Raw genomic sequence first — 26665 nt, forward strand, 5'->3', positions numbered from 1 at the left:
CCATCTTGGCTCTGCTCCCCCCACCCCTGAATTCTTTTAGAGGCTTTATTTAAAGATGTTTCCAATGGAAATTGGGGAGAGCTCAGGCAACTTCCTGCCTTCTTTTTGCCATCTTGTCTCTGCCCCCTCTATTTTCGTAATAGCAAAAACAATGCTATAAAAATTTTGAAGATTTGTTCTAATCTCTCTTTATCTCTCTGTCTCTATCTCTCCTCCCTCTCTCTATGTCTGGTCATCCTTTCACTTTCATCCTTAAGTTACACTCAGAATGATGTGACACAGGGCCAAGAGCAGATTTCTCTAGCATTTTCCCTAGCACCAACATCTACAGGGTTAATCATGGATTTTTGAGTTAAAAAATAAATTAGGGAACCATTGAATTCAGTCTTCTCATTTTATGGGGAAGACTGAGGAAATGGAGGTTAAATGACTTGTTTAAAAATGCTGGAGGAAGGCATTAATAATTTATTAATAAATAAAATTGAGACCCAAGTCTTCCTGACCCATAAGTCTGTTACCCTGTTCATTATGTCTTGCTTCCTTCAAGTTGACATTGACTCATTAATGATTACTCTGTGATTCCAGTCATTGTACCACCTTTGTATCCACTGGATTCTACAGTCATCTGCTCAGCTGTCCCCATCCTTTCCACAAGAGTAACCCAAAGGGTTTTGTCCAGGGTTTGCTAAAATATAAGAAGACCACATCTACATGTTTCCCTTGGGTAGCCACTTAAGTAACCCTATTTTAAAAAAAATATGAATTTTTCTGGTATGGTGCCAGTGTGGTATTTAGTGACCATTGCTTTCCTTTGGAAGAGTTTCTAAATAAAAGAGTCCTGAAGACAAGATTGTAGACTTCAGAGATTAATTGGAAGCATCTGGGTCATGGAATGAATGGAACAGTGAACATGGTTTTTAATCAGGGACAACAGAGCTAAAGTCCCACCTCAGACACTTTCCACCTGTGTCAACCTAGACAACTCAACCTTTCTCAGCCTCAGTTTCTTCAACTGTGAAATAGGAATAAAAACAGCACCTACCTCCCCAAATTGCTGAGAATATCCAATGAGACAATATTTGTAAAACCCTTTGTAACTTTAAAATGCTTTATGTATTTTAGTTATTACTGTGTTTCCCTGATAATAAGACCTATCCTGAAAATAAGCCCTCCCCTTACTGTGTAAGATTCCTCGAAAATAAGCCCTCCCCCGAAAATAAGCCCTATTGAGATTGCTACTGTAGTGAAGGTGATCCCCTGCGCTACGCGCTACATGCTACATTATGGTACCCTCTGTATGCACTGTCCCCCCCCCCCTCCCCGTGAAACGCACGCCGCGCTCCAAGCTACATCCAATCAGAGCTGCAGCAGTGAGCGCGTTATCCTGTTCTTCCCCAGTGATTTGCTTATTGAATAAAGGTCCATTTTTTGGTTCACATTTACCTGTTTATTAAAATTGCTGTCAATGTTCATTAAAATAAGCCCTCCCCTGAAAATAAGCCCTCTGGTGTTTTTCTGTCCAAAAAAAATAATAAGACAGTGTCTTATTATCGGGGAAACACGGTAGTTTTCTCATAGCCACAAGGAAGGATTGCCAGGTACTTAGCTTCCTTGTGCCCTGATGTTATCTTTCCCCACAACCTGTTTGGCCTCTTGTAATCCCACAGAGGGTAGAACTTCACTGAGAGTATTTGGTTTATCAATCATCAGAAGGCACTAATTGCTAGACACATTTTTCCCTCTTTGGCTCAGACACACTTCCTTTCTGATTACTGCTTTAGTTGTTTTCTTTCTTTCTTTTTTTCTAGTGTTTCAGCTAGAAGGGATGCTGTCAACACATTTTTTCCTCTTGCAAAGTTAGCAGTTGTTTAAGGTTAAGCCATGGTGTTCACATGCTTTTGGAGCCATGTTTCCTATGCTTTTCTTTAGTCCTGTCTTTTGCCCATGTCTTCTGTTGAAATTGGGTAAATGCCCAACCAACAATATTTGTAGGCACACTGAGCTTGCTATACAAAGCAAATAGCCAGAAAGTCAGTCTGAGGGTCCTGAAATCTCATGCTCCCATTCCCAAACAAATTTGTAATCTTTGTTGTAAAAATGGTGATCCCTGTCCCTCTGCATGGTCCGGCTCCTTGATCTAGGCAGGGTACAGCTGCCTTTTGTCCACCTGGAGTCCCAGACTTGGAAAGTCATAAGAGATCTTATTATAATTGTTTTCCAAAGTGAGGACATACTTTGTTGGAGATTCTGTGTCTTCGGCTCCCATTACTGCTCCATACTGCCTCGAGCAGAAGCCTGCCCCTTGTTGATTTTGTAGAAGGTTCACTGATTCTATTCCTTTCAGAAACACTGTAATTATTTTTGAAAGTCAGTCAGATGATTGTACCAGGGTCTTGAAATAAAAATGTCTTGTGAAATTTCAAAGGTATGTAGGTTGACGTTGATTGGAAAATATCTCTTCACTTATTTGGTTGATATAAAAAAATAAGACATTCTCAAATTGAGTACATTAGTACAACGAGTGTCCATGAATTTGCAAAACCAAACTATGATAAGGTTTGGATGCGGATAGGTATGTCTTTAATCATCCAGGCTGGTCCTTGGGAAGGAGCCACCTTCTGTCTCCTCATGAGGTGGCATCCCAAACTCAACATGTCCCAAATCCATTGTCTGGTTCTTCTTCCTTGTTCTCTGTAAGGGCCTGCAGCCTTCTCATTCCCACTGTGCCCCTCCACGTTGCCTCCTCAGTATCACCCCTTCATTCTTCAGAGCATCTCATGTTCAATGAGTCAAGTGCCACTTTCTGTATGAGGTTTTTTCCTGGTCCCCTCTGTTATTTAGTGTTCCCCGTCTTCACACAAAATGATTGTGTGTTTGCTAATCTGTGGTCATATTATTCTCCCCAGTAGGATGGGGGGGGGAGGGGAGGGGGGAGATCTTTGAAGGGAGTATTTTTCATTTTTTCTCTGTGTCACCAAAGCCTAGCACATAGTAAACAAATAAGAAATGCACGCTGAACTGAATTGAATGGAGGGTACTGGGACCTTTCTACAACAGGATATTAATTGTAAAGTTTTCTGCCCGCAGGGGACAGTGGGTGTCTGCATTGCCGGTCTGTTTTGTCGGCTCGCTCCCATTTGGTGCCCATGTGTCTATGGTTTCTCTTCTCCAAATGGCTCTGGTATTGGCTTTGGGTTATCTGGGGTGGGGCTTCTGAATGTGCTTTGGCTGATGTTAAATGTGGAGCCATGGACATATGGCTCCAAGAAAAAAATCCCATCCTGGAAAATTGGTGTTGGCTCTAGACCCCTTGTGCCTCTGATCTTGTCAGTCACCTCTGAAGCTTCCTTTCTTAAGTGGGTGTAAACAGCACCAGCAATACCATCATCCTATATCATGTTATAAAGATTGCAAAGCATTTTATACACATCTCATTTGAGCCTCATAATGACCCTGTAAGGAGGACATTATAGCATTTTTTCCTTCTATTTTATAAATGGGGAAATTGAGGCTCAGAGAGGTGAATACTCTGACTTCACTTTTCCTATCTAACATTATCACCCATCATTTTCCCTTTGCAATCTGGCTTCTGTTCTCAGTCCTTAACTGAAACCACATACTCCAGAATTACCAATGGTCTCGACTGCCAGTGCTGAAGGTTTTGTTTTTTTCCCCCCAAACTTCATCCTTATCAACCTTGACACTGCTGACTATCTTCTTTTCCTGGATACTTTATCTTTTCTGGGTAAGGAAATAGTTCCTTGTGACACCATTCTCTCTGGATTCTCTTTTGACTGCTGCTTGTTGGTCTGTCTTGCTCGTCCAGAGTCCATATCATGTCTCTCAACTGTGAGGGTCTCTTAAAGTTCTAATCTGGCTTTGTTTCTCTCATTTCTCTCTCCCTTTCCCTTCCCTCCCCTCCCAGTCTCATCCCATCCATCCATTTTATTCCTTCTCTTCTTCCTTCTCCTTTTTCTTCTTCCTTATGTCTCTGTCTTTTCATAGACTGTCCTGAGTCAGGTGAGGCTTCCCCCAAAGCACAAGTTTTTTAAGATTCGTTGCAGTTCCTTGCTCTTCAGACCACCAAATGATGATCCGGGGTTCAAGCACTCATGGCCCCAGGGTCAGGTGATCACGAAGGGCAGTGTTTGTTTCCTCCTGTATTAGGGAGGCAGCATGATGTGGTGATTAGTGTTAGCTATGGAGTTAGAAAGACCCATGTTTGAATCTTGACTCAGATACATCACAACTGTGTGACCCTGGTCCAGGCATTTAACCTTTCTCTGACTCAGTTTCTTTATCTGCAAAATGGAGTTAATAAGAATAGCTTCTCCCAAGGTTATCATGACAATCAAGTGAGACAATATACGTAAAATGTTTTGTAAACCTTCAAGTGCCATACAAATATTAACAGTTATACAGAGGCGGTGAGGTTGTGTGGTGGGAAGGGAGCTGGGCCCAGAGTCAGGAAGGCTCATCATTTTAGTTCAAATCTGGCCTTGGACACTTACTGTGGGCAAATCGCTTAGCCCTGTTTACCTTAGTTTCCTCATTTGTAAAACAGAGAAGATTATGGTACCTACCTCACAGTGGGGTTGTAAGAACCAAACAGAGCCTAATACGCAGTGAGCACTGTGTGAGTACTAGCTATTTATTCACCATTATAATTATTGTTATTATTATTAAAATGGGGAAAGGATATAGAGACTGGATTGTAATTTCATTGTCATAAGGAACTTCCTGCTGAAGAACTCATTCTGCAGATTCAAACCAATTCCTTTTCTGTTGCTTATGTGCCAAGAGCTTTCAAAAATTAAATGTCATTCTCAGTGTCCCAGAGCTGCCATATGTGTCAGAGGCTGGCCTTGAGTACAAGTCTTCCTTACGTTGTGGATGACCATGCACTAAGCCATTCTAGAAGGTAAAAACAGTATTGAAAATAGGTGGCATGATGTTTGGGTAGTGAATGTATCAAAGGAAGTCCGAGGCCAAGTGTGTCCTGTGGACGTGGACGTTTATTTCTTTGTATGTATGTGTTTTGGGGGGTGGATGGGTAGACTATTTACCTTTTTTTAAAAACCAGTGTGAGATGTGAAGATGGCCTTCCCCTGTGTTAGGAAGCCTTGAGATTGATGCCTCGGCAAATTGGTTTTAAGTATTTTTGAATTTACAACTCTCATTATGTTGCAAAGTAACACTGACTTTGGAATGACTGGCTTCCTCTTGCAGTAATTCAACAGCATTATGACAGCTATAGTTTTATAGTGAGCATAAAACCCAGTGAGGTAAGTTCAATGAGGTAAGGTTAGTGTTGGGAGTTTTATTAACAAAAACTCTAAGTATTAACACATGAGTTACAATTCCCACGTGCTTTCAGAAATTTGCTGGAACTGAACTAAACATTAAATTCTGAACTTTGGACTAGTCACTTAAAACCACCTAATTTTAGTGCTGGAAGTAGCCAAAAATGTGAGTATGAAAACAGGCTTTCGAAAGTTGGCTGCCTCCCTTGCCCCACATATGATCTGAATTCTTCAGGATAGAAGATGTAAAACAGGCCTCGCCCGCCTCAGCCCCTCTCAATGAGGTGGCATCGTTCTGGAAACAGCAGCAAGGACAGCAGGTCACCTTTACAACCTGAAAATCTTGGCCAAGTGATTTATAGATTTGTGGATATGTTGTGCAGTTACTGAGAGTCATGATGAGAAAACATCCACTCAAAATTTCATGGTACCAGGTTGGCATGTGGGTGTGTGGGATGCCCTCTGACCATGCAAATTGCAATGCACGCATGCCTTCCTGTCCCGTGTGACTCTTGGGAGGTGATTTTTTTTTCCAGACCTGTGATTTCATTGGTGCAGGAAATTCTCAGGGAGGAAACTACCTACTAAGGCAGATCAATACTTTATTATTTATTATTATTGAAAGTTGCCTAGGGAACTGGGATTGCTTAGAATCCCACAGCCAATATGTATCAGGGACAGTCCTGTGAACCAAGGTCTTTGTGCTGCCAAGGCTGCCCCTCTATTTATTATACTGCACTCCCTCTTAGGGAATCATTATTCAACCACATTGCCTTGTCTCATATTGAGGGCAGATTTTGGATCTATGAAAATGGCTTGCTATCTGTTATGAGGTGTTCCATAATGAAGAAATGGAAGCAATGTTGAATGGTAGATGGAGTGCTGGGCAAGGAGTCAGGGTAACCTGGGATCAGATCTTCCATCTGATACTTATTAGCTCTGTGACCATGGACAAGTCATTGAAACTCTCTGAGCTTAGGTGACTCCCTAGGATTTATCTGTGAAACCATAGATGGATTCCAGAGGTGGAAGGACCTGTACTGGGAGACCTTAGGCTCAGATATGGAGATAGAGAGAGGAGAGACTTCAGAGGCCATTGAGTCTGACTCATTTAACAGTAGAATTAGCCAAGACCCAGGGCCTCAGGGGAAGGGACTGACTCAAAGTCCTGTAGGTAGCATGTACTAGAGGTGGATGGTGGGTTATTGTCCAATGGAATCTTCAAGCAGAGACTGGATAACCTCTTGGGGAGTGGATTCTTTCAGATATAGGTAGTAGTAGATGGCCCCTCAGCTTCACGAGTTCAAATCCAGTCTCAGACACTTACTAGCTGTGTGACTCTGGACAAGTCACTTACCCTGTTTGCCTCAGTTTCCTCACCTGTAAAATGAACTAGAGAAGGAAATGGCAAATCACTCCAGTATGTTGCCAAGAAACCCCAAATGGGGTCATGGAGAATCAGGCATGATTGAAATGACTGAACAAGAAAAGATGGCCCCTGAAGTCCCTTCTACATCTGAGGTCTGTGGTTTTGGTTGCAATCTATGTGGGTGGAGGGAATTTCTACAATGGAAGTTCCCCTCATGGATTAAATTGCAGGTAAATATTTAGGAATATAATAAAGACATTTTTTTCAAAACTATTGAGAATGTATTTTGAATTTCTTCCCTCCCCCCCTCCCCTGCAGTTCCCCATTCCCCGAACAAGTCTTAGGGCACCAAGGAAAGACTAATATGTTAGTGGGAATAATGGTTTGCTTACCTCTCATCCCTCAGCCCCTGCTGCTGGCCAGCAAAGCAAACTTCCTAGACTTCAGGGAACTCTCTAGAATCAGAGCCAGAGCTGACACAAGACCAAGTACAGCCGTCCTTTAGAAAGTGAGAATGTCCTTTGCTGCCTCTGTCTTGCTTTCCTCCTCCAGAGCTAGGTGCTGGGGAGACGAAGGTGAAGGGATGACTTTTTCTGGTCCTTAAGGAGCTTGCGTCCTCCTGGGCAGATCAGCCAGTAGCCTGGTGGAGTGCGAGAAGTCTATGCTGTCCCTAGGTGTGCACCCTTCATCTCCCTGGACCTCTATGAAATGAGAAAGTTATACCAGATGCCCCGTGGGCTCCTTTCTGGCTCCAGACGAGGAGGGTCTGAAGGCACATGCGTATGTTGGTGGTGTTTGGGTGAGGAGGCTGACGCTGGGGGGGCAGCGTTTGGGCCAAGTGCAGCAGAGGATGCTTTATGCTTCTCATGTCATTTAATTCTATTTGCTGAACCGGAGACAGTGAGATGGGCCCCTCCAAAGAGAGTTAATTGAAAATGCTGGACTCTCCAGAGAAGGAGGATGGCGTGATGCCACTGAGGGGGGGAGGGAAGGCCCTTGGTAGCTTTTGGATTTGTTTTCATGGTGGGATTGCTGGTGGCGACTGTTTTTCAACTTGAAGCTCTCATCAGTGGCAGATTTTATGTGAAATGGCTCTTAAATGAGTCTTGAGAATGTTGAATGCTTTTCCATCAGCAATGTGGGCCCGGCATAAGCCGGAGCTCACAAAGCCAGGCAGACCTCCTGTGGCTCGCACTGGCTGGAGTCCTGGCAGCCAGTGACACATCCTGTACTCTCTGTCTATAGGGGCTTGACTGCCGAGCTCAGCACTGGGGGAAGAGGGCCTGCTATTAACTCACTGTATGACCTTGCCAAAGTCACACTGCCTCTCTGCGCCTCAGTTTACCCATCTGAATTATTTCTAACATTCTTTCCAACTCAGTCTATTATCCTAGTTCTTTTTTTTTTCTTTTTTTAGTGATTATCCATTAAATTGTAAGCTCTTTGAAGGCAGGGACTATCTTTTGTTTCTTTTTGTATCTCCTCCAGTGTTTAGCACAGGGCCTGGAACCTAATGGGTGCCTCTTAATAAATATTGATTATCAAGACTTGTGATTTCATTGTTATCGGGAATTCCCAGGTTGGAGATTTCCTTCTCCAAAAGCAAATGGGAAAACAGTTTGTAGCTTATGGAGGTAGTAATCTGGGGTGCCGGCAGCCAGAGAAAGTCCTCACAGCTGGGTGCTCCTGCCTCCAAGGCTGGCCCATCTGCTACAACACATAGCCTCTCAGGATTATATCAGAATAAAGTTAAAATGAGACGGTTTAATGATAACAATAATAAACCACACTGGTAACATTTTGTCCAGCACTTTGCATTTAAGAAAGTAAACTTAAAGCTGTTGTTTAATTTGATCCTCATAACAGCCCCATCCGAATTAGGATGATTAGATTATAGATGTAGAACTGAAGGAGAGCCCAGTGGGCCTCTAGTCCGTCTCCTTATCTTTACAGTTGAGGAAACTGAGGCCCAGACAGGTTGAGTGGCTTTGTAGACCAGAGAGAACTGCAGGGGAACTCAGAGGCCCTCTAGTCTAATCCCCTCACTTTACAGATGCAGAAACTGAGGCCCAGAATGTTGTGACTGGCCAAATTCCATAGCACAGTACAGAGGCAGGATTTGAATTCAGAGCCTGTGAATCCAAAATCTTCCCTCTTTCTGCTATTTCATCTTCCCTTCCAGGTAGTATAACTATTCTTATCCCCATTATAGAAAAGAGGAGTCACCAGTGATTTGCTCAAACTTATCTAGCATATGTATGGAGAGGGAAGACTCAAACTCAAGCTTTTGCCTCCAGATCTGTGCTCTCCCCATGGCACTGTTCAGTCCTGTGACTTCAAAAGCACCACTGACATGGAGGCCGCAGCCTTGGTCTTGGGCAGCTCACTGACCAGAAACATTGAGGCTAGCCTTCTCCTGTAACCTTGGCTAAAGAGGACTTTGTTCAGGACTGAGATGGCCCAAGGCTACTCACTGCTGTCATTCAGGTATCTCAATGAGCCACACACGAGTCCCCCAGTCAGCCCCTCACTTGCCTGTCCCAGAAGCAAAGCGCTCTGCAGACCCAGCTCCTCTTGGCCATGATGGGTGCCATTTCAGATCAAGGCTAAAGGTCCTCACATTTCTGTTCAACATCAAAGAATCAGCCTTTTGATGTCACTGCAGATGATTCTTTCATCAACTTTAACTGAGCTATTTTTCACTCTCTGAACACTCTGCATATACCCAAGGCAGAAATTGTCTTTTCCTTACAATTTCTGTCAAAGTAATTAAAAACTTTCATGTACTCCACTGCAGTTTCCGAAGAAAACAGAAAGTGTGGCATTGAGTGAAGGAGACAAAACTGGGAAGATTTTTAAGTTTCCCCAATTTTCTTCCCTGGGACTTCATGGCTTGTCTTTTAAAAAAATCTGGGCGATTGCTGTAAAACCAGTAGTATTTTGTCTGTTAAAAACCAAATGGGTCACAACTCTAGATGATCTGAGTGTGAATGGTCGTGCCATATTATAGGATCCTGGAGTCACACCTGGAGCTGGGAGCACCTTTGAGGTCAAGTCCAACGCTCTTATTTTACAGAGGAAGAGACTGAGGCAAGCCCAGGGAGATGAAGCGACCTTCCCAGGGCCAGGCATTAATTGTCTGAGCTCTTTCTGACCCTAGCACCAATACTCTAGGCCCTTATGCTGGACTTCCTCTAAATGGAATTCTTCCCTGCCCTAAGGCCAGCCTTTTTCATTCTTTCTGGAGCATCATCTTATGTTCGAGTTGCTAAGAGGTCCACCCCAGCCCCAGAAACTAATGTTCAAACCTCCCCTCTTGCCCCCCAAGGCATCCTGCAAAAGGTCACACCATGTTAGCAAAGAACCTCAGAAAATACTGCTCACCACTGGAACTGGCCCGAAGTCCTGGGTGCTGACGTGAAGATTAATGGCACATCGCTCCAGCTTTGGCAATTTGGCCCAATTTCATGGACTTCTCCCTTTTTTTCAAAGCATCACGCTAGCAACGTGCTCTCTGCTGCCAGGTAGAGTACTACACGTTCAGGTCTTTTGTAAAAGCCCTACACGGGAAGAGAAAACCGAGACAGGAGAATGGAAAGCCTGGTTACGTGTCTTCGGGTGATAGGGAGAGGCCTGACTTCTCCTTTTGTTATTCCAAGGGATGATGGTACTCTTGAGTTTGCCAAGTTTTATTAGTCAACGTGCTGCCAAAGTTTGAGCAAGAGTCAAGGACGCTTAAAATTATGTGGTGTTGAGTGAAAAGTCAAAGAGAAAAGAACTCAGAGACCAAAATACATATTTTTAAACTTTTATACATCTACCTGATGCTGAAATATAACCCAGACTTTTTTCCTCTTTCTGATTATTTTTTCGTATACGCTTTAGTGTAGGAGGTTAGTGAGTGGCAGAGGCTTTTATTATTTTGGAGCTGATCTAAAGTAATTGGTGGTGGAACTTGTCCTGGGTGGGTCAGCCCCGGTGCTTGCTCCCACAGTGATTTTGCCTGTGCTCCTGTCCCTTGGCTTTTCAGCTCCCCCCAACCAGAAGGCCCTTTGTCTGCCTGCGGTTTCACACCATCTGGAAGCTCAGATTTGACTGCAAAAATGATGTCATCCTTGCTTACTTCAAACCAGGCTAGCATCAGTCAAAAGCTGGATGGGGTTCAGGCCCCAGTTGTGTCTTGATTTAAAAACTCCAGGTTTGGTTGGTGATTTCAGGAGGTTGAACGAGACTCCAAAGATAGGGGGGACATGATTGATGGGCTCCTGCTTGGATTCCTTTGAAGCTGAGAACATGCTTTCCTGTATGTGGAAAACACGCTCTCCCAACGTGGGAACTCACCTGGCACGGGTTCCCACTGAGGGCGCCCTGTTCTGGACTGGCGCATCAAGCCTGCCATTTTGAATTTGGGTGCAGCAAATGGGCTATGGAAACCGGCCATCTCTGCTTCTCCGCCTTCATGACACACTGGGAAATTGCCTCCTTGGCCTGTCTTGCTTTTTTATCTCCCCCTGGCTCTGGGAGATGTGGCCGGGGTGGCAGGGAGGGGTCCCTGAGAGCAGGGATTCTCCCTCTTAGTCTCGTATCCATGGCTTCCTACCACAGCACTTGGCACACAGAGTAGGTCCTCAAGGAGTGCTTGCGGATGGATCGATAGATACGGTTCATGGATCCTTCCCGCTGTTGCTCAATAGTAGAATTCTGTCCAGTGCATCTCATTACCTCCCCTATGGTAGGTAATTTATGTTCTTTCTCTGGAGATGGGGTAATTCCTTTTGGACTAGGGCTGCTAGCTAGACCATGGGACTCACATGTGGGCTTGATCCAGGATGCTGACTCTGCCTTGGACAGCTTCAAAGCATAGAGAGGTCTGTTACAGGAACGCTGAGGACCCGTGAATCCAGCAGACTACTGGAAACCACTCTGGGGGTGCCTCCGTGGGGCACCACGACGTTGGTAAGCGTGGCACTCATTGCCGTGGCCGTGCAAAAGCAAATGTTCATGGGAAGGGAGAGGGGGAAGGAGGAAGGAAACTAGCATGTATCAAGCTCTTACTGTGTGCATTTATTAACCATCTACTCTGTGCCAGGCACAATGTCATGTCCATGACCACGGGATCATGCACTTGAGAACTGGGAGGGGTCTCTGGGAACTGGAAAGTGGGGACAGGGACGTCTGAACTGCGCTTCTTCAGGGGTGGCAGGAAAATCAAGGGAGATAAATGTCAATCAAGAACTCGGCAAACTTGAAATACTTTGGCAGAGCCATGATTTCATTGATGGTGGCGAAGACTGACATGGTACAGAGAACTCTCAGCTTTTTCTCAGCCTCTGAGCCCTAAGGCGGCATATGGAGTGTTAGCGTTTTTGTGTTTTTTGTTTTTTTTTTGCTTTTTGGAGGGGGGAGGGCAGGGCAGTTGGGCTTACGTGACTTGCCCAAGGTCACACGGCTGGTAAGTGTTAAGTGTCTGATGCCGGATTTGAACTCAAGTCCTCCTGACTCCAGGGTCAGTGCTCTATTTACTGTGCTCCTAGCCACCCCAAGTGTTAGCGTCTGAAACAAGAAGAACGAGTGTGAATCTTGCCTCAGAGACACGCCAGCTGTTAACCTCTCTCAGTCTCAGTGTCCTATTCTATAAAATGAAGACCATGACACCTACCTCCCAGGGTTATCGTGAAGGTCTTATGAGAGAGCATGTAGGTTATGTAACTGCTGGCTATCACCCTTCAACAAATCTGTGAGGCAGGTGCTGTTGCTGGTCCGGTTTTTCACTGGAGAAAACTTGTGCAGTTGAGGATGAGAAAGGCTGAGTGACTGACCCAAGGTCACATCATTCACTAAGTCTTTGCAGCTGGATTTGAATCCAGATCTTTCTGATGCCACATGATGCCACGCTTCCTCGAGATATGGCTCTTTTCCCCAGTGGTGCCAATCATGTCTTCTCCTCTCCTGTGACTGTGCTCCAGGCCCTTTCGTGAGCTGGCCATGGGGGATCCCCCGCCCCTCTGGCGGCCTCCCTCTCACTCACACCTCATGACTGACCTACTCCCTATTCCAGGCAAGTCTGTCCAGGATGACGGCCCTCAAGCCCGTTATTGTCTCCTCAAGCCCCTTCCCCCTTCCCAGATGCTGAAGGGGCAGGAAGTCAGGGTCAAGGTCAGCTGCATTTCCACAGAGCCCAGTGTCTTTCTCATCATCTTCCCCTGTAGTCGTTACCCGGACTCTGAGGTTTGGTTGTCAGCCTGGACGCTGGAAGAGTCCCTGCCAGAGGGAGAGCCCTGCTGTGGTCCTCTGGCATCTCATGGTTCTGCCTTCATGCCTCTTAAGAGCAGTGCTTGCCACAGTGGTGGGCTTCAGTGTGTAGCCCGTGACTTGCCCCACTCTGCCATGCCTCCTGTGGGGCTGTTTCTTGCTCTGTGTCCCTAGATGTGGTTTCTCCTCCCCTCTCCTGGAGGGAGCCCCTCGAGGCCAGAATTCTTGCCTCTGATTAGTTATTTTAATCTTCCCCCAGTGCATAGGGCAGGTCCCAGGGTACAACAATGCTTTGTTCTGTCTCAGGACGTGTGCGTGGTCAGAGCTGCGTGTGTGCATGTGGAAGGACTTGTATATAATAACTACACCTGCCTTGGGGTTGTTGTGTGGATTAAATGACTTCACAGTTGTAAATCACTTCATGTTATATAAATGCTAGTTTACATGTGTTATTTACACATATCTACGTTTACTATTAAAATAATTAACATTTAATACATGTTTACATTTCCAAATAATCGTATTATGCACTAAACCATAGCTTCAACAATGGTACACTTTAAATAAATACTTAATCATAATTAAATTCAATACCATTTTTGCATTTCACAGCAATAGCAGCAGCAGGAGTATGGTAGTGGTAGCAGCAGCGCTACTAGAAGTGTGTACGCATGCATGTGGGAAAGTACATCCATCCAGCTGTGTCTCCTCAGATCAGAGAAGTCACTTAGTGAACAGATGCTTGCCTCCCAGTTGATGTCCAGCGAGTTCCCAGAGACACAGTGTAGAGGGAGCACTAGAGAGAGGGCCTGGGAGTCTGATCGTATCATGGCTCCATTATTTACTTCCAGTGTGCATGACCTTGGACAAGTCTCTTTTCCTCACTAGACCTTGCTTTTCTCTTATGAAAGATGGGAGGGGACATGGATTAAAGTGACTTTGTGGTCTTATGCAGCTAGGACAAGTCGCACGTTGAATGGTCTTATTTGGTGAGAGGCTGTTTTTTGTCTTCTTTTCTTGTTCCCCTTTCTTTTTTCTCTCTCCTGTTTCTCTTCTTTTTTCTTGCTTTTCCCTTTCTTCCCTGTCCCTTCCTCTGGGATTCAAACCCAGGCTTCTCCTTATCTCTCTGCTCGTGAGGGGCTGCCTGATGCCTTTGTTCTTGGGTTTGATTGAGTTTTATTTGGCTTTGGGATTCCTATAGATTGTGCTGAGTTGTTGGCCTCCTTGTTAGTCAGCCTATGATGTCCAGCTCTATTTGTCTTGGGATTTGCCAGCCTGTGAGACCCTGGACAAGTCACTCATTGGCCTCAGTTCTATTATTTGTTGGAAAAAAAAGTGGGATGGGACTAGATGGGCCCTAATGTCCCCACAAGCTCTCCATTTATGGTCTACTTCTAAACTTCTGTATCTTGTTTAAATTCATATTGAGCAAAACATTTATTCCTTCATAGGGTCTATTTTTTTTTTTTAAGCAATCGGGGTTAAGTAACTTGCTCAAGGTTACATGGCCAGTTATTTCTGGGTGGGTGCTAAGTGTCTGAGCCCAGGATTCGATCCCCAGGTCATCCTGACACTGGAGCCGGTGCTCTTACTTGCTGTGCTACCTGGCCACCCCCATAGGGTCTATTCTAAGGGCAGTTGGGTGGCATAGTGCACAGAGCCCTGGGCCTGGAGTCAGAAAGATCTGAGTTAAAATCTGGCCTCAGACACTTGCTAGCTGTGTGATCCCGGGCAAGTCACTTCACCCTGTTTGCCTCAGTTTCCTCATCTGTAGAATGAGCTGGAGAAGGAAATGGCAAACTACTCCAGTATCTCTGCCAAGAAAACCCCAATTGGGGTCACAGAGTCAGACACAATTGAAACGATAGAACAACCACAAAGTGTTCTTTTACTTTCCAGTACTCAATCATATAATCACAGGGTTAGAGCTAGAAGGAAGAGGCCATCGTCTGTCCTCGTTTTACAGAAAAGGAAACTGAGACCCAGTGCTGGGAAGTGACTTGTTCATATTGTTAGTGTCTATGGAAGGATTAGATCTCAGGTCTTCCTGATTCTAAATTCAACACTCTAGCCACTGCACCAGGAGCATTGACCGAATGTCTGCTCTTGGCCAGGCACTGTGCTAAGCACTGGGCACACAGAACCAAAAGTGAAATAGCCCCTGCCCTCAAGGAGCTTACATTCTAATGAGGGAGACAATGTGCTTTGTGTGTGCATGTGTGCATTATTTATATATTTGTAAATATATATTTATATATTTGTAAATAATATATAATATATTCGTTTTTATACATGTTGGTGTGTATATAAACACACATTATATGTTCCCCTATGCATTTGCAGTCACAGAATGCATAGGGAGTGAAGGGAAGGCAGTTTTGAGCAGAATTAGGGTTAGGGCACAAGGCAGCACTGGACAGGCTCTTAAAGGAAACCTGGCGTTCCTGGAAGTGGATGTGAGGAGGGAGGGTATTCCAGGCATGGGGGGGGGGTAGCCAGGGCAAATGCAGGAGATGAGAGGTGGAGCGTGGGCCATGCAGAAGGGCAGTCAGATTGGGGGCTGGGCCAGAGAGGCCCTGGAAGGAGGAGTGTGGAAGAGGACTGGAAGGCAGGAAGGGGTCAGGGCATGAAGTTGTGTGAAAGCCTAGAAGAGGTGATTGGGACCCTCCATAGTCTATTGAACAGCAGAGTGATATGGTTAGAACAGCTCTGCATCCCATCACTGTGCCTGCTGCCTCCAGTTATTTGGGCCACCTGGTCAGCTTGTCCATGCCTACCTATTCTGTACATAAATAATCTTTGGGCAGCTTCCTCCTCCTCTTCCTCCTCTTTCTGTCTCTCTGTCCATGTGGGGAGTAATACCCTTACATGTAGGTGCTCTGTCCAAAGGAATGTAATTTTTGATCACTTAAGTATCTTGACATTTGGGGGTTAGATTCTTTTTTTCTTTCCTGTTTATTTATTCTATCATTTCCCCCCACCAAAAGCTGGGACAACTAACTCTTTTGTCTCATGTAATTTCCTTAATGATTTCTTGACATGTAGCTCTGAAAAAACAGGTTTTGAGAAAGTCCATTGTGATTCAAATAAAGCTGCTTGACCATGTCTTTAAACTCAAGTCACTCAGGCTTTCACTGATTGGTCAATAATAGGTTTAAGTCCAGACCTCACAGGTTCATGGTTTGGCTTTTGATGGCTCAGAGTGAATGCAAATAGCAAGTGTTTCATGTTCTCCTCCCAGACTGATTCTTTTGGGAAGGCAAACTAGACTCTCCTTTGTTTTAACTTTCACCTAGCCTTTAATCACTGAATGGGTGTTGCCTCCCTCAGACAAACTGAAACCTGGGAAAGACCTTAGCTTAAAAGACCAAGGTCTCCCACTGCATTTGGGGCCATGGCCAGTCATCCCGACTTGCGCCTTGCCACTGGAACCCAATGACTTTGGAGGAGAGAGTGAGGATGGTAACTTTGCACAGTTACTCTTGTCTCACTTAACTTAACTTTCACTTAAATCCAGTTCACTTGTAAGTCACCCTCCTGATTTGGTCATTGGTTCTTTTTGAGAATGAAGGACAGACAACAACAGCAAGAACCACAACAGTCTTTGGGCATGCCATGAAGCAAAGGGGCATGTCCTCAGAATCACCTTAGGTGTCCACGGCGCTCATCCCCTTTGGCAGTGATGATGACAGGAAGGTGGACAAAGAGGGAAGACACAAGGTTTAGAAGGTGCATTGGTCTATGTGTCACTATGTGTCACACTCAGAAGTGTACGAGGGGGTAGGGGGATCATGAGTGATCATGAAAAGAAGTTGGGTTGAGGTGCTCTCCAGCAAGGAGCTCTGAGGATGGTGTTATTGATCTAAGAGGGTCCCTTCTGGCGACGAGCCTGCCACTTTTCTCTCAGCTAGGTGGTTCAGTGGGTACAGTGTGGGAACTGGAGTTAGGAAGACCTGATTTCAAATCATATCACTTAACTCCTGACTGCCTTAGTTTCCTCATCTGTAAAATGGTGAAAATAAATAGTGTTTACCTCGTGGGATTGTTGTCAAGATCAAAGGAGATAATATTTGTAAAGTGCTTAGCACATAGTAAGAGCTATATAAAATTGTTATCTCCTCATGTTAGAATTTGGCTCATTTGAAGTTCAAACATTCTCTTTATTTAATTTCTTTCTATAAACAAGTAATTGAGCTCTGCTAATCTAAAATTGCCCATATGTCCAAATTCATGACCAATAAATTGGGATAAATTCAAGGTTATTTTTATTAAACTCTCCGCCGCCCCTTTTTCAATCCTCTGTTTTTAGGTTGATGCCCTGAGATTACGACTGGAGGAGAAAGAATCCTTTCTCAACAAAAAGACCAAACAGCTACAGGACCTCACAGAAGAGAAAGGGACGTTGGCTGGAGAGATCCGAGACATGAAGGACATGCTGGAAGTGAAGGAGAGGAAGATCAACGTCCTACAGAAGAAGGTGGGTGAGTCCCTTAGGAGGTTCTCCTTGGGGAGAGAGCCAGCAGGGCAGTGACCCTGAGTGGTGTTAGTGAGCCGATGGTTGGGGGAATGATCGGACGCTCCTTCTAAGCAGATGGAGAAATCGCATTTCTTTCTCGGAAGTTTCAGAATGAGAAATGTGCACGCTTACCTCGAGTCTCTTGATCATCTTGATAGTCTGACCTTATTGTTTTCATCATTCTGTTTTCCACTGAACTTGTCTTTTTATTACCCAGAAATCTAACCGTGGTGAATTGATGACTTCACCATTGCAGAACCCGGGGGCAATGCTTGTGGCTGAAAAAGAAATCCCCAGTGAAGTTGGGCTTGGACAAAAATAACGTAGAAGGGATGGAAAAGAGATTGGGCATCTTACATTGATATGATCTAATCCAATCAAGTCGGAGTTGAAATTCCCTGAGTTATTTGTGCTTATGGGAGAGCCACCCAGTTGTTTTATGGTCTGCCTTAACCGTGTCTCAGTGAGTTTTCATTTCTCCAGACTTGAGCCGGATGTCCTTCCTTGCCAAGCCCACATGCTTCTGTTCCCTCTATGCTTAAAATCTGTGTGTTGGGTGGGGTGGGGGGCAGAGAGTGCCTTGCTTCAGGAGTGGATCAGAACCAAGCCCCTGAATCTTTCCTTTCCTTAATTTCCAGAACATGATGTACATTTGAAAATAATCAAACTTCAATTAAAAAAAAAAATACTCACTCCTGGGAGTTTATTGATGTTTTGAGGTCCAGAGGTCCCACAGCTCACAGAATGGTTATGGGTATGTCTCCTACCTCCTGGCTGTTTTTTAAACTCCTGTTTAAGGAGTTCAAGGTCCCAGTAATTATCCATTAGGCACCTACCCAGGAGATCCCACAACCCCCAAGACTAGTGGCTGTCATGATATTAATGAGTCTAAGGAAAACCTGAGTTCAAATCCATTCTCAGACTCTGACTGTATGACCCTGGGCAAGTCACTTAACCTCTGTCTGTTTCAATTTCCTCTTCTGTAAGAGCAACAAAATAATGGCAGCTATCTCCCAGAGTTGTTATGAGAGAAAAAAATGAGAAAATATTTGTAAAGCACTTTGCAAATCTCAAAAGTGCTGTATAAATATTAGCTATGATCCTTGCTGTTGGTTCACAGGCTAACGCCTGCACACTGGATCTTATCAGACACCCACCCAGCCCTCTCTCCCTCTCTCTGTGCTGCCCATATTCTCTGGCTTTGCATGGTATGGCTCAGGCTGGTGATACCATATCAGAGCTTACCCCCATATAGGATGCCTTGGTATTGGTTCCTAAGCTCCCCCCTGTACCACCACACAACTTTTCCTTATAAAGTAAAAGCAAAACAAAACACTTAGGGTATCTATTGACTTTTGAAAAATACATTGCATCATTTGTAATGGAAAACAGACTTTTTCGATTATATTGACAAGTTTTTTTTTTTTTACCATTTCAATTTCTAATTTAAAATTGACATATAAAATAAGCTATTAATGCTGCTTTTTCTTATTTTCAAAACAATGAAGACTTTTCTTTCCTGTGTCCTTTGTCCATTGAGATTGTCATCAAGACAAAGTTAAGCAAATTATGCCAAGTGTGAGGGTTTACAAACAATTGCATAGGTACTATGGGATTTTGTTAGCCAACTCCAGGACCAGAAGGGAATGCTTATTTATAGCCTATAAAAGGTCTTCTGTGTTGGTGATTTACATAGAAAATATGAATATGATTATACATTGAGAGCTTGGAGGGTCCCGAGAGATCATCTAGTGCAAGGGTTGTTTTCTATGTGTACTGGACCACCCTTGGGCAGCCATCTGGGGAATCAGCCTCTAGACCCCTTCTCATAATCGTGTCTTTAAATTCATAAAATAAAATCCATCGTATTGCATAGGAAACTAATTATATTGAGATATAGTAATCAAGATGTTTTTAAAAAAGAAGTTTGTGGACTCCAGTTTAAGAACTCCTAACGACCTTCCCGTTTTACCATTGTAGAAACTGGCCCAGGGTTCTGAAGCTACTTTTGAGTCCCGCAGCTGGGAAGGGTGGATGTGGGAATCCAATCCTGGTCCTTAGATTCTCCACCCAGCTCTTTTTCATTGGTAACGCTGTATTTAAATATTCTGTGGAATTTTTTGCGCATGTCAGCCATCAATCGGGGGCAAATAAATTGACTCTGATATGTTTTGACTTTATATACTTTTTTTATGTAGCCAAATAAAGTCATATTTTATATATTGGAGTTTCATTTTCTTTTTCTATCCTCGATCTTTTTGTTGTATTGTTTGAGTTCATCTGTGACACTTTCATTCTTGCATTATTTCAGAAAGGTCTGTTTCATTAGTGAGATGTATTACTTCATGTAATGACAGTCAGCTTTTCCCACAATCCTTTGATTTCTTCTTTGTCACGGTTTTGCTCATTACGCATGATTGAACCTTCATATTTTCTGAATCCAGTTTTTCTTTTAAAACTTCACAAGTCTTTCTTGTTTTTAAAATAAGAAGAAAGCAGTGTTAATAGCTTATTTTATATTTCAACTTAAAATTATAAATTGAAATGGTAAAAAAAAAAAACCAACCCACAAACTTGTAAGTATAATAGGAAAAACCTGTTTTCCATTATGAACGATGCAATGTATTTTCCAAATGTCTGTAGATACCCTAGGTGTTTGTTTTGCTTTGTTTTTTAACTTAGTAAGCTATGAGAGAAGGCTGCCCCAGTCTTTGGGCATGGGGTGGAGGTGAGGGGCTCCATCATTGACTCAGATCCTCTGGAAGGGGGACATTAGAATGAGAATGAGGTCAGGGCCCATGTCTGATGTCTGTGCTGCATCAGTTCTCCAGCCTTTCTACCTGGCTACCTTATGGATTCTTGTCTTTTTTTTCTATTGACTCAAGAACTCTACACCCCCAGAATATCTGGTAGAGGGACCTAGATCTCTTGTGACCTGGAGTAGTGAGTGATCCTGAGACGAAAACTAATAGTGTTATTGGCAACATGGGCTGGTACCACATCTCAGTGCCCCTATGGGGTTCCTAAGGCTTAAGGGCAGAGGGATTCCAATGAGGCTTTTAAGTCTGGGGCTCTTTGACACAAGTCACTTTGCTTCAGTTTCTTCATGTGGAAAATGTTCTAAAGCCGCTCCCTCCAGGGACCTCCCAAGAGCATTGTGAATTGTAAATGCCGAGACTGAGAGGAACAGTTACTATGGGCAGTTAGACAGAGTGGTGCCATGGGAAAAGCATTGACTGGTCAGAGAACCTGGGTCACATCCCATCTCTGGAGCTCTCATTTATTTGTGGGACCTTGAAGAAATCGCCTCAATTTTCTGGGCTTCCTTGACTTCCTTTTTGGTAAAACAAGGCAGTTGGTCTTGATGATTTCTACGGTCTCTCTCTGCTTGGGCTCTGTGGGACCTGAAGAAACCCACAAAACCTGGACCAATGACAATTTGAATTCTGGATGTATAAAGCCCATCTTTTACATAGGGTGCCCTCAGATTGCTTGTGCTGGTTGGATACCACATCAGAATAGCTCCCCAAAACAGGGTGATTGGCTGCCCCAGGGAGGGCTTGGTTTGGAACAGCCTTCGAGGAGGAGGTTTGGATTAAGGTGTGCAGGCATGGGATAATAAAAATAAGCTGATGTTGATGACAGAGGGGCAGGATGACTCAATATTTCTCTCTTTCAGGGACTCTGGCCCGGATGCTTCCTCCAAGTGCCAGGAAAGTGGGGTATGGGGCTTTAATAGCTGTGTTTAACCTGGCAAGACTAGCCTGACACCTCATATCTGTCAGCCTAGCCCTGGGAGGAATCTATGTCCCTAAGAGCTTCATGAGTCGCTCTGGTCAGTTCTATTCTTGGCCAGCAGGTCTAGCTGGGACCCCAAACTCTCCTTAGCAGCAGCTAATGAAGTACGCCTTGGGACCTAGGCCGAAGGGCTTTGTGGGAGAGGATCTATGTCTTGGATTATCTAGGTGGAACACGTTTAAATAGGACAATCCCAATTTGTGAAATTTCTGGGTAATGCGACCAAAGGATTATGGACCAAGAGTTGGAAGGGACCAAAGATGTGGTCTAGTCCAAAGCCTTCTTTTTATAAATAGAGGAACTAGGGCCTAGAGTGACTTGCCCAGAGTTAGTTGGAGTAAGTTACAGAGTCAGGATTTGAACCTGCACCCCTGATCTGAATCTCTCACTCTTTCCACAGTTGGATCTTATTGGCTAAGGCTGTGAGTCAGTAGAGACTTGCTTTTTTTCTCTACACTGATAGTTGATGAGAACCTAGATTTCCCCGTGCCGGAAGTGACTGGATTCTATTTTCCATGGCTAATTCTGGACTCTGGACAGATGAAGTGAAAAGGAAATGTCATCAAGCCACAATGACATCAAACTTTAGAGGGACGAGGAGTGGCTTCAGCCCAGCTCCATCAAGATGGCAGCTAGCTCTCAGAGCCTTAGATGGCTAGGATGCTACTAAATGCTTGTCTGGGAGGTTGGGGTCAGGTTCATGTTTTATATCAGTGAAGAGAAAGAGTGTTTAACAAAAGACCCAGTGTTCTGGATCTATGAGCTCATGGGCGTGGGCACTCATTCCAGTGAATCAAATTGGCAACCCATGCATACTGACAGGTAGGGTGTCTAGCTATCTCACACAGCCAGTGTGTGTCAGAGGCAAGACTTAATCCAGGAGTCAGAGGATCAGGGTTCAAAACTTGCCTCTGACACTTACTAAGTGACCTTGGACAAATCAACTCCTGAGCCTCAATTTCCTCATCTGTAAAATGAGGAGGTTGGGTTAGATGACCTTTGAGGTCCTTTCCAACTTTTAACATATGACCTTTTGATGCCACGACCCAACAAACCCCACAGCGTGGGAGAATTTATTGGCAAAGGGGCTGCACCTCCATAATCCACATAAGCTCAAGGAGCCCCTGCCACTTTTGGATACATCTTGGAGGTCGCCAGCTGGCATTGTGGGAAGCTCACTGGAGTCAGGAGTCAAGCTTGATGTGGAAGCTTACTTGTTAGGCCTCATTCAAGATGTCCCCCCACAGAACATGTGGAACAACCAGGGCCCAGTACCCATTCCCAGATGCTCTGCCAGTGGCCTCCTCTCAAGTTGGAGCAGGATCATTTGTGATGGACCCTTAAGTCTGACCATCCAGCGATTTCTGAATCTGGCTAATTGTACTTATTTCACATCCCATCCATATCTGTCCATCTTTTCCACAAGAATTACACAGGATGCTTTATCAATCAACCAACAAATATTTATTAAGCACTTATTGGAGATAAAAAGGCAAAAAGTGAGACAATCCCCTCCCTCATGTACCTTACCAAATGCTTTGCTCAAGTCTGATCTCTTGGTCCAGCTGCCTTGTCCAACAAAGTAATCAGGCTAGCCTGGGATGACTCAAACACACTGGGCTTTAGTTTGCCCTTGTGTCCTCTTCCCGGCACCCACCCTTCTTCAGCCTCGTGGCCCTTGGCCTGTTCTCCATGGTTCACTAAGAAGGGGTCAGCCCTCACCGTGGCCAGAACTTTGGCCATTTAAAGATGTGGGTCAAATGGTGGATCCACCCTCTGAAGCTCATTATTCTCCTCCTCTCTTGTGATTGACCACAAGTGTTACTGCCTTCTTTGCCAGTTCCCTTCCATCCTTGCCAGCGCAAAGGCGGTGAAGAGAAGCCAGATAACGGGAGCTCTGGCTTCTTTTGGTTGTCACCCATCATCTCAGTCCTGAGGAGCAATTTTATGTCATGATTGTGTGTGGAGAAAGAAGAGAATAGGCACCAGAAATAGTGTTGGGGGCCATCTACAAGACTTAATCAGCCACCGACAAATAGGTTGGGCTGCTGAAGGAATTGAGGGTGACTTTGAGTTTCTGAACCCGAGTGAGTAGAATGATGATGGCGCCTGTGACAGAAATAGTGAAGATAATGGTCATGGATAAGTTTGCGGTGGGAAAGGGGATGGATTTTGTTTAGGATACATTGAGTTTGAGATACTGTTTGAAATGTCTGATTGGCAGTTGGTGTTGTAGGACCAGCATTTGGGATAGAAGCTAAGGACATTTGGATCCAGACACTTCTGCTTAACCTTGGGAATTAACTATGTGGGAATTGTTGAAGATGAGGAGAGAGAAAGGGAGAGGGCGAGAGGAAGAGGAGAAGAGAGGGGAGATGATGGAATCCTTGTTCAATTCATAGGACAGAGCCTTGAAAACATCCAGTCAGGGGCAAGATATGAACGAGGAGCCAGGAAAGGAGGCAGAGAAGGGGTGGAAGGGAAGAAATGAAAAGGACCTAGAGAAAGGCTTCTTTTGGGTCATGGAACCCCTTGTCAGTCTTGTGGAATCTATGGAAGCGAATATTTTTAAGTTCATAGAATAAAATGCATAGAATTACAAAGAAAACCAGCTATAGTGAAATAGAATAATCAAAATGATTTTTAAAATAATGTTGTGGATCCTGATTTGAGAATCCCTGATCTTAGAGAGAACAGTGTCCTGAAAAGCAAGGGAAGAGAGAGTATCCAGGAGGAGAGGGTGGATAACAGTGTCAGATACCACAGAGAGGCCAAGGAGGAAGGGTGGGGATTGAGAAAAGATGGTCAGATTGGACACTTAGGAGATCACTGGCAATTCTGGAGAATTGTAGTGAAGTCATGAGATTTGAGGCAAAAAGTATGGATGCCTTCAGTGAACTTGGCTAAGGAAGGGAGGGGAAGTATGAGATAATAGCTTGAAGATGTTGTAGGGCCAAGTGATTCTTTTAAGTTGTAAAGCCTGGAAGAGATGTAGGTAGGCTTGTAGGCAGTAGGGGAAGTGCCAGGAATTAATAGACTTATTTATCTATTTGTGTACATCTTTTTCTCCCCTAGTGAAATGCAAGTTTCCTGAGGGTAGGGCAGGGCTGTCTTGGTTTTGTCTTCATGTCTTCAGTGCCTGGCACACAGTAGGTACTCAAAAGCTTGTGAATTGAATCGAATTGACCTATCTGTGCATGTGTCTGTGTTTATGGCAGCATTTCATTAAATGGCAGAAATTGGAATCGGTTTCATTTTAATGCCTGGATATCTTTCTTTTGGCACGAAGTTGGTGCCAAGGGCTTTGGTGCTAATTGGGTTGAACACTGCAAATACTCCCAGGGAGTATCCATACCCTCTAGATTGCATGGCTGTTAATCTGGCTGGAATTGTGCCACCCACGGTTGGCTAATAGGGTTGGTCGACTTACCCTTCTTCTCACCATTCCGTTTTTCTCCATTAAGATAATATTCCAATCATTTGCCCTTGTCTTTACAGTTCTCCTCGCTCAGCCTTCCAACATATTTTCTAGCTAGATTTCACGTTTCTTCTCTTCCTGGGCTCAACATTTGGACCAGTCTGGACTCCCAGACTTGGTGCCCCATCTTCTTTTTTTTTTGTGCTTTTGCCAGCACCAGTCTCTGTGCCCAGAAGATACTTATTTCCCCCCCTCCCCCCCACCATGCAGAATCCTCATCTCCCTTCCAGTTTCAACTCAAGTATTCTTTCCTTGAAGGAAGCTTCCCTGCTTTCTTCAATGATCCTCTTCTCCTCGCTCTCCCTAGCCATGATTTTGTCCTGATGTTTCTGCTTTTGTTTCTACTCCCTCTATTAGCCCCTCCAACCCCGGACTCTGGGAGAAGCCGAGTCACTTAGCTCCAAACACCATGAGACATACATGCCAGTGTGCATGGATCTTCTGGCTCCCACCCCTCTATTGGACCTCTTGATCTCGGGACTGGAATCAAATCACCACTGCCATCGTTTTGGGAAAGGTCCATTCATTTGTAGAAATGGACGGTCTTATTGTTCCACTCACCATCACTGCAACTTCTTCCCTGGCCATACTGCTTCCCTACATGTGTTGACCCTTATTAGAATATAAGCTTCTTGAGGGAAGGACCTGGTACGTTGTTTTTTTTTTTTTTTTTTGGATCTGTATTTCCACAGCTTAGGAGGCACTTAACACGTTTTTAATTAACTAATGCATTCATTCATACATTCATTCACTCTCAGTTTTCCTGGTGATAAAAGTATTGCTATAGGTCTTCACCCCTTCCCTTCCACCTATATGTGAAACCTGAGCTGAGTATGGAGCCTTATTCTTCATCTCAGACATGAATTAGGTGAAGAGGTTCACTTCAATTCAACCAGTACTTTTCAATCATCCGCTCTGTGCCAATCATGGTGCCAAATGCTGGGAGCCAGAAACGGAAATCAAGTAATTCCTTTTCTCAAGGAGCCAGCACATAATGGAGTGATTTAGGTCACAGAGCTTCTCTCTAACCTCTGGTTGACTGTAACTGTGATTTGCCATAAAGCGAACCTGCACCATGGGCCCCGCATTGCCTAGTAGGGACATAGTACTGAGGAGTCAGAGCTGTCTCTTAGGAGTTGGGATAAAACACCTGGGCAGTGTTCTTCCTCTGGCTGTCATGGGAACAGACAAAGGACACATCTGCTCATTTAGAATGGTGATGCATTAACGCTGGCTAGGCTTAGAGGCATTTACTCAGGCAGAGTGAATAGAGCACCTGACTCAGTCGGGGAGACCTGATTTCACAACCTGCCTCTGACATTAACTAGCTGTAGGGCCTCAGTTTCCAGATCTGTTAAATGCAGGTGAGAGGGCAGTGTGATGAGTTAGTCGGCAAAGCTGTCTGTGGTTTGGGACTACACTAAAAAAAAAGGTCGCAGTTTTCCAGAATAGGGAGGTGAGAGCCTCTGTCCTCTGCCTTCATCAGACTTCACCTGGATTATTGTGTTCAGTTCTGGGACACAGTGAAGTTAGGACATTGATTAACTGGAGTGTCAGGAGGGACACAACCAGAATGGAGAAGGGTCTGGAGTCTGTGTCATATGAGGAGAGGGTGAAAGGACTGGAGAAGAGAAGGGGAAGGTCTGTGGCCATGGCACTGTCTCTGAAGATCCGAAGGGTTGGCATTTGGAGGAGGGATTCACCCTGTTCCATTTGTCCCCACAGGGCTGGATGAGGAGCATTGTGTGGGGGGAGTTTCAAAGAGATTAATTTGGGTTTGATATCTGGAAAGAAACTTCTAGAAATAAGAGCTGTCCCCAAATAGAACAGGAAACTTTGAGAGATGGTGGATCCCCCACTTTGGTGGTCTTTAGGCAGAGGTCAAGGATCACTGGTCAGTTACATTCAAATAGGAATTCCTTTTGTTTTTGGGATGGATTCAGTGGTCC

The 26665-nt window shown here is 44.5% G+C and overlaps 1 protein-coding gene and 1 long non-coding RNA gene across 2 annotated transcripts in view; one reads left to right on the forward strand and one right to left on the reverse strand.

Annotated features, from left to right (window-relative positions):
• Positions 1–10286, reverse strand: part of LOC138158237 (uncharacterized) — a 25098-nt gene extending 14812 nt beyond the window's left edge. The window contains exon 1 of the long non-coding RNA XR_011167597.1: positions 10057–10286. This is a non-coding gene — a long non-coding RNA (uncharacterized lncRNA). The remainder of the gene's footprint in view (positions 1–10056) is intronic.
• ERC2 (ELKS/RAB6-interacting/CAST family member 2) overlaps positions 1–26665 on the forward strand; it is a 1053591-nt gene that overhangs the window by 343195 nt on the left and 683731 nt on the right. Inside the window, exon 6 of the mRNA XM_069084575.1 lies at positions 17234–17401. Within this exon, the coding sequence (XP_068940676.1) occupies positions 17234–17401 (168 nt within the window). The remainder of the gene's footprint in view (positions 1–17233; positions 17402–26665) is intronic.

The sequence above is a fragment of the Petaurus breviceps genome, unplaced genomic scaffold (assembly GCF_028583685.1).
Source record: "Petaurus breviceps papuanus isolate PSGF00001 unplaced genomic scaffold, PetGlider_PUasm1.0 174, whole genome shotgun sequence".
Taxonomy (NCBI): Eukaryota; Metazoa; Chordata; class Mammalia; order Diprotodontia; family Petauridae; genus Petaurus; species Petaurus breviceps.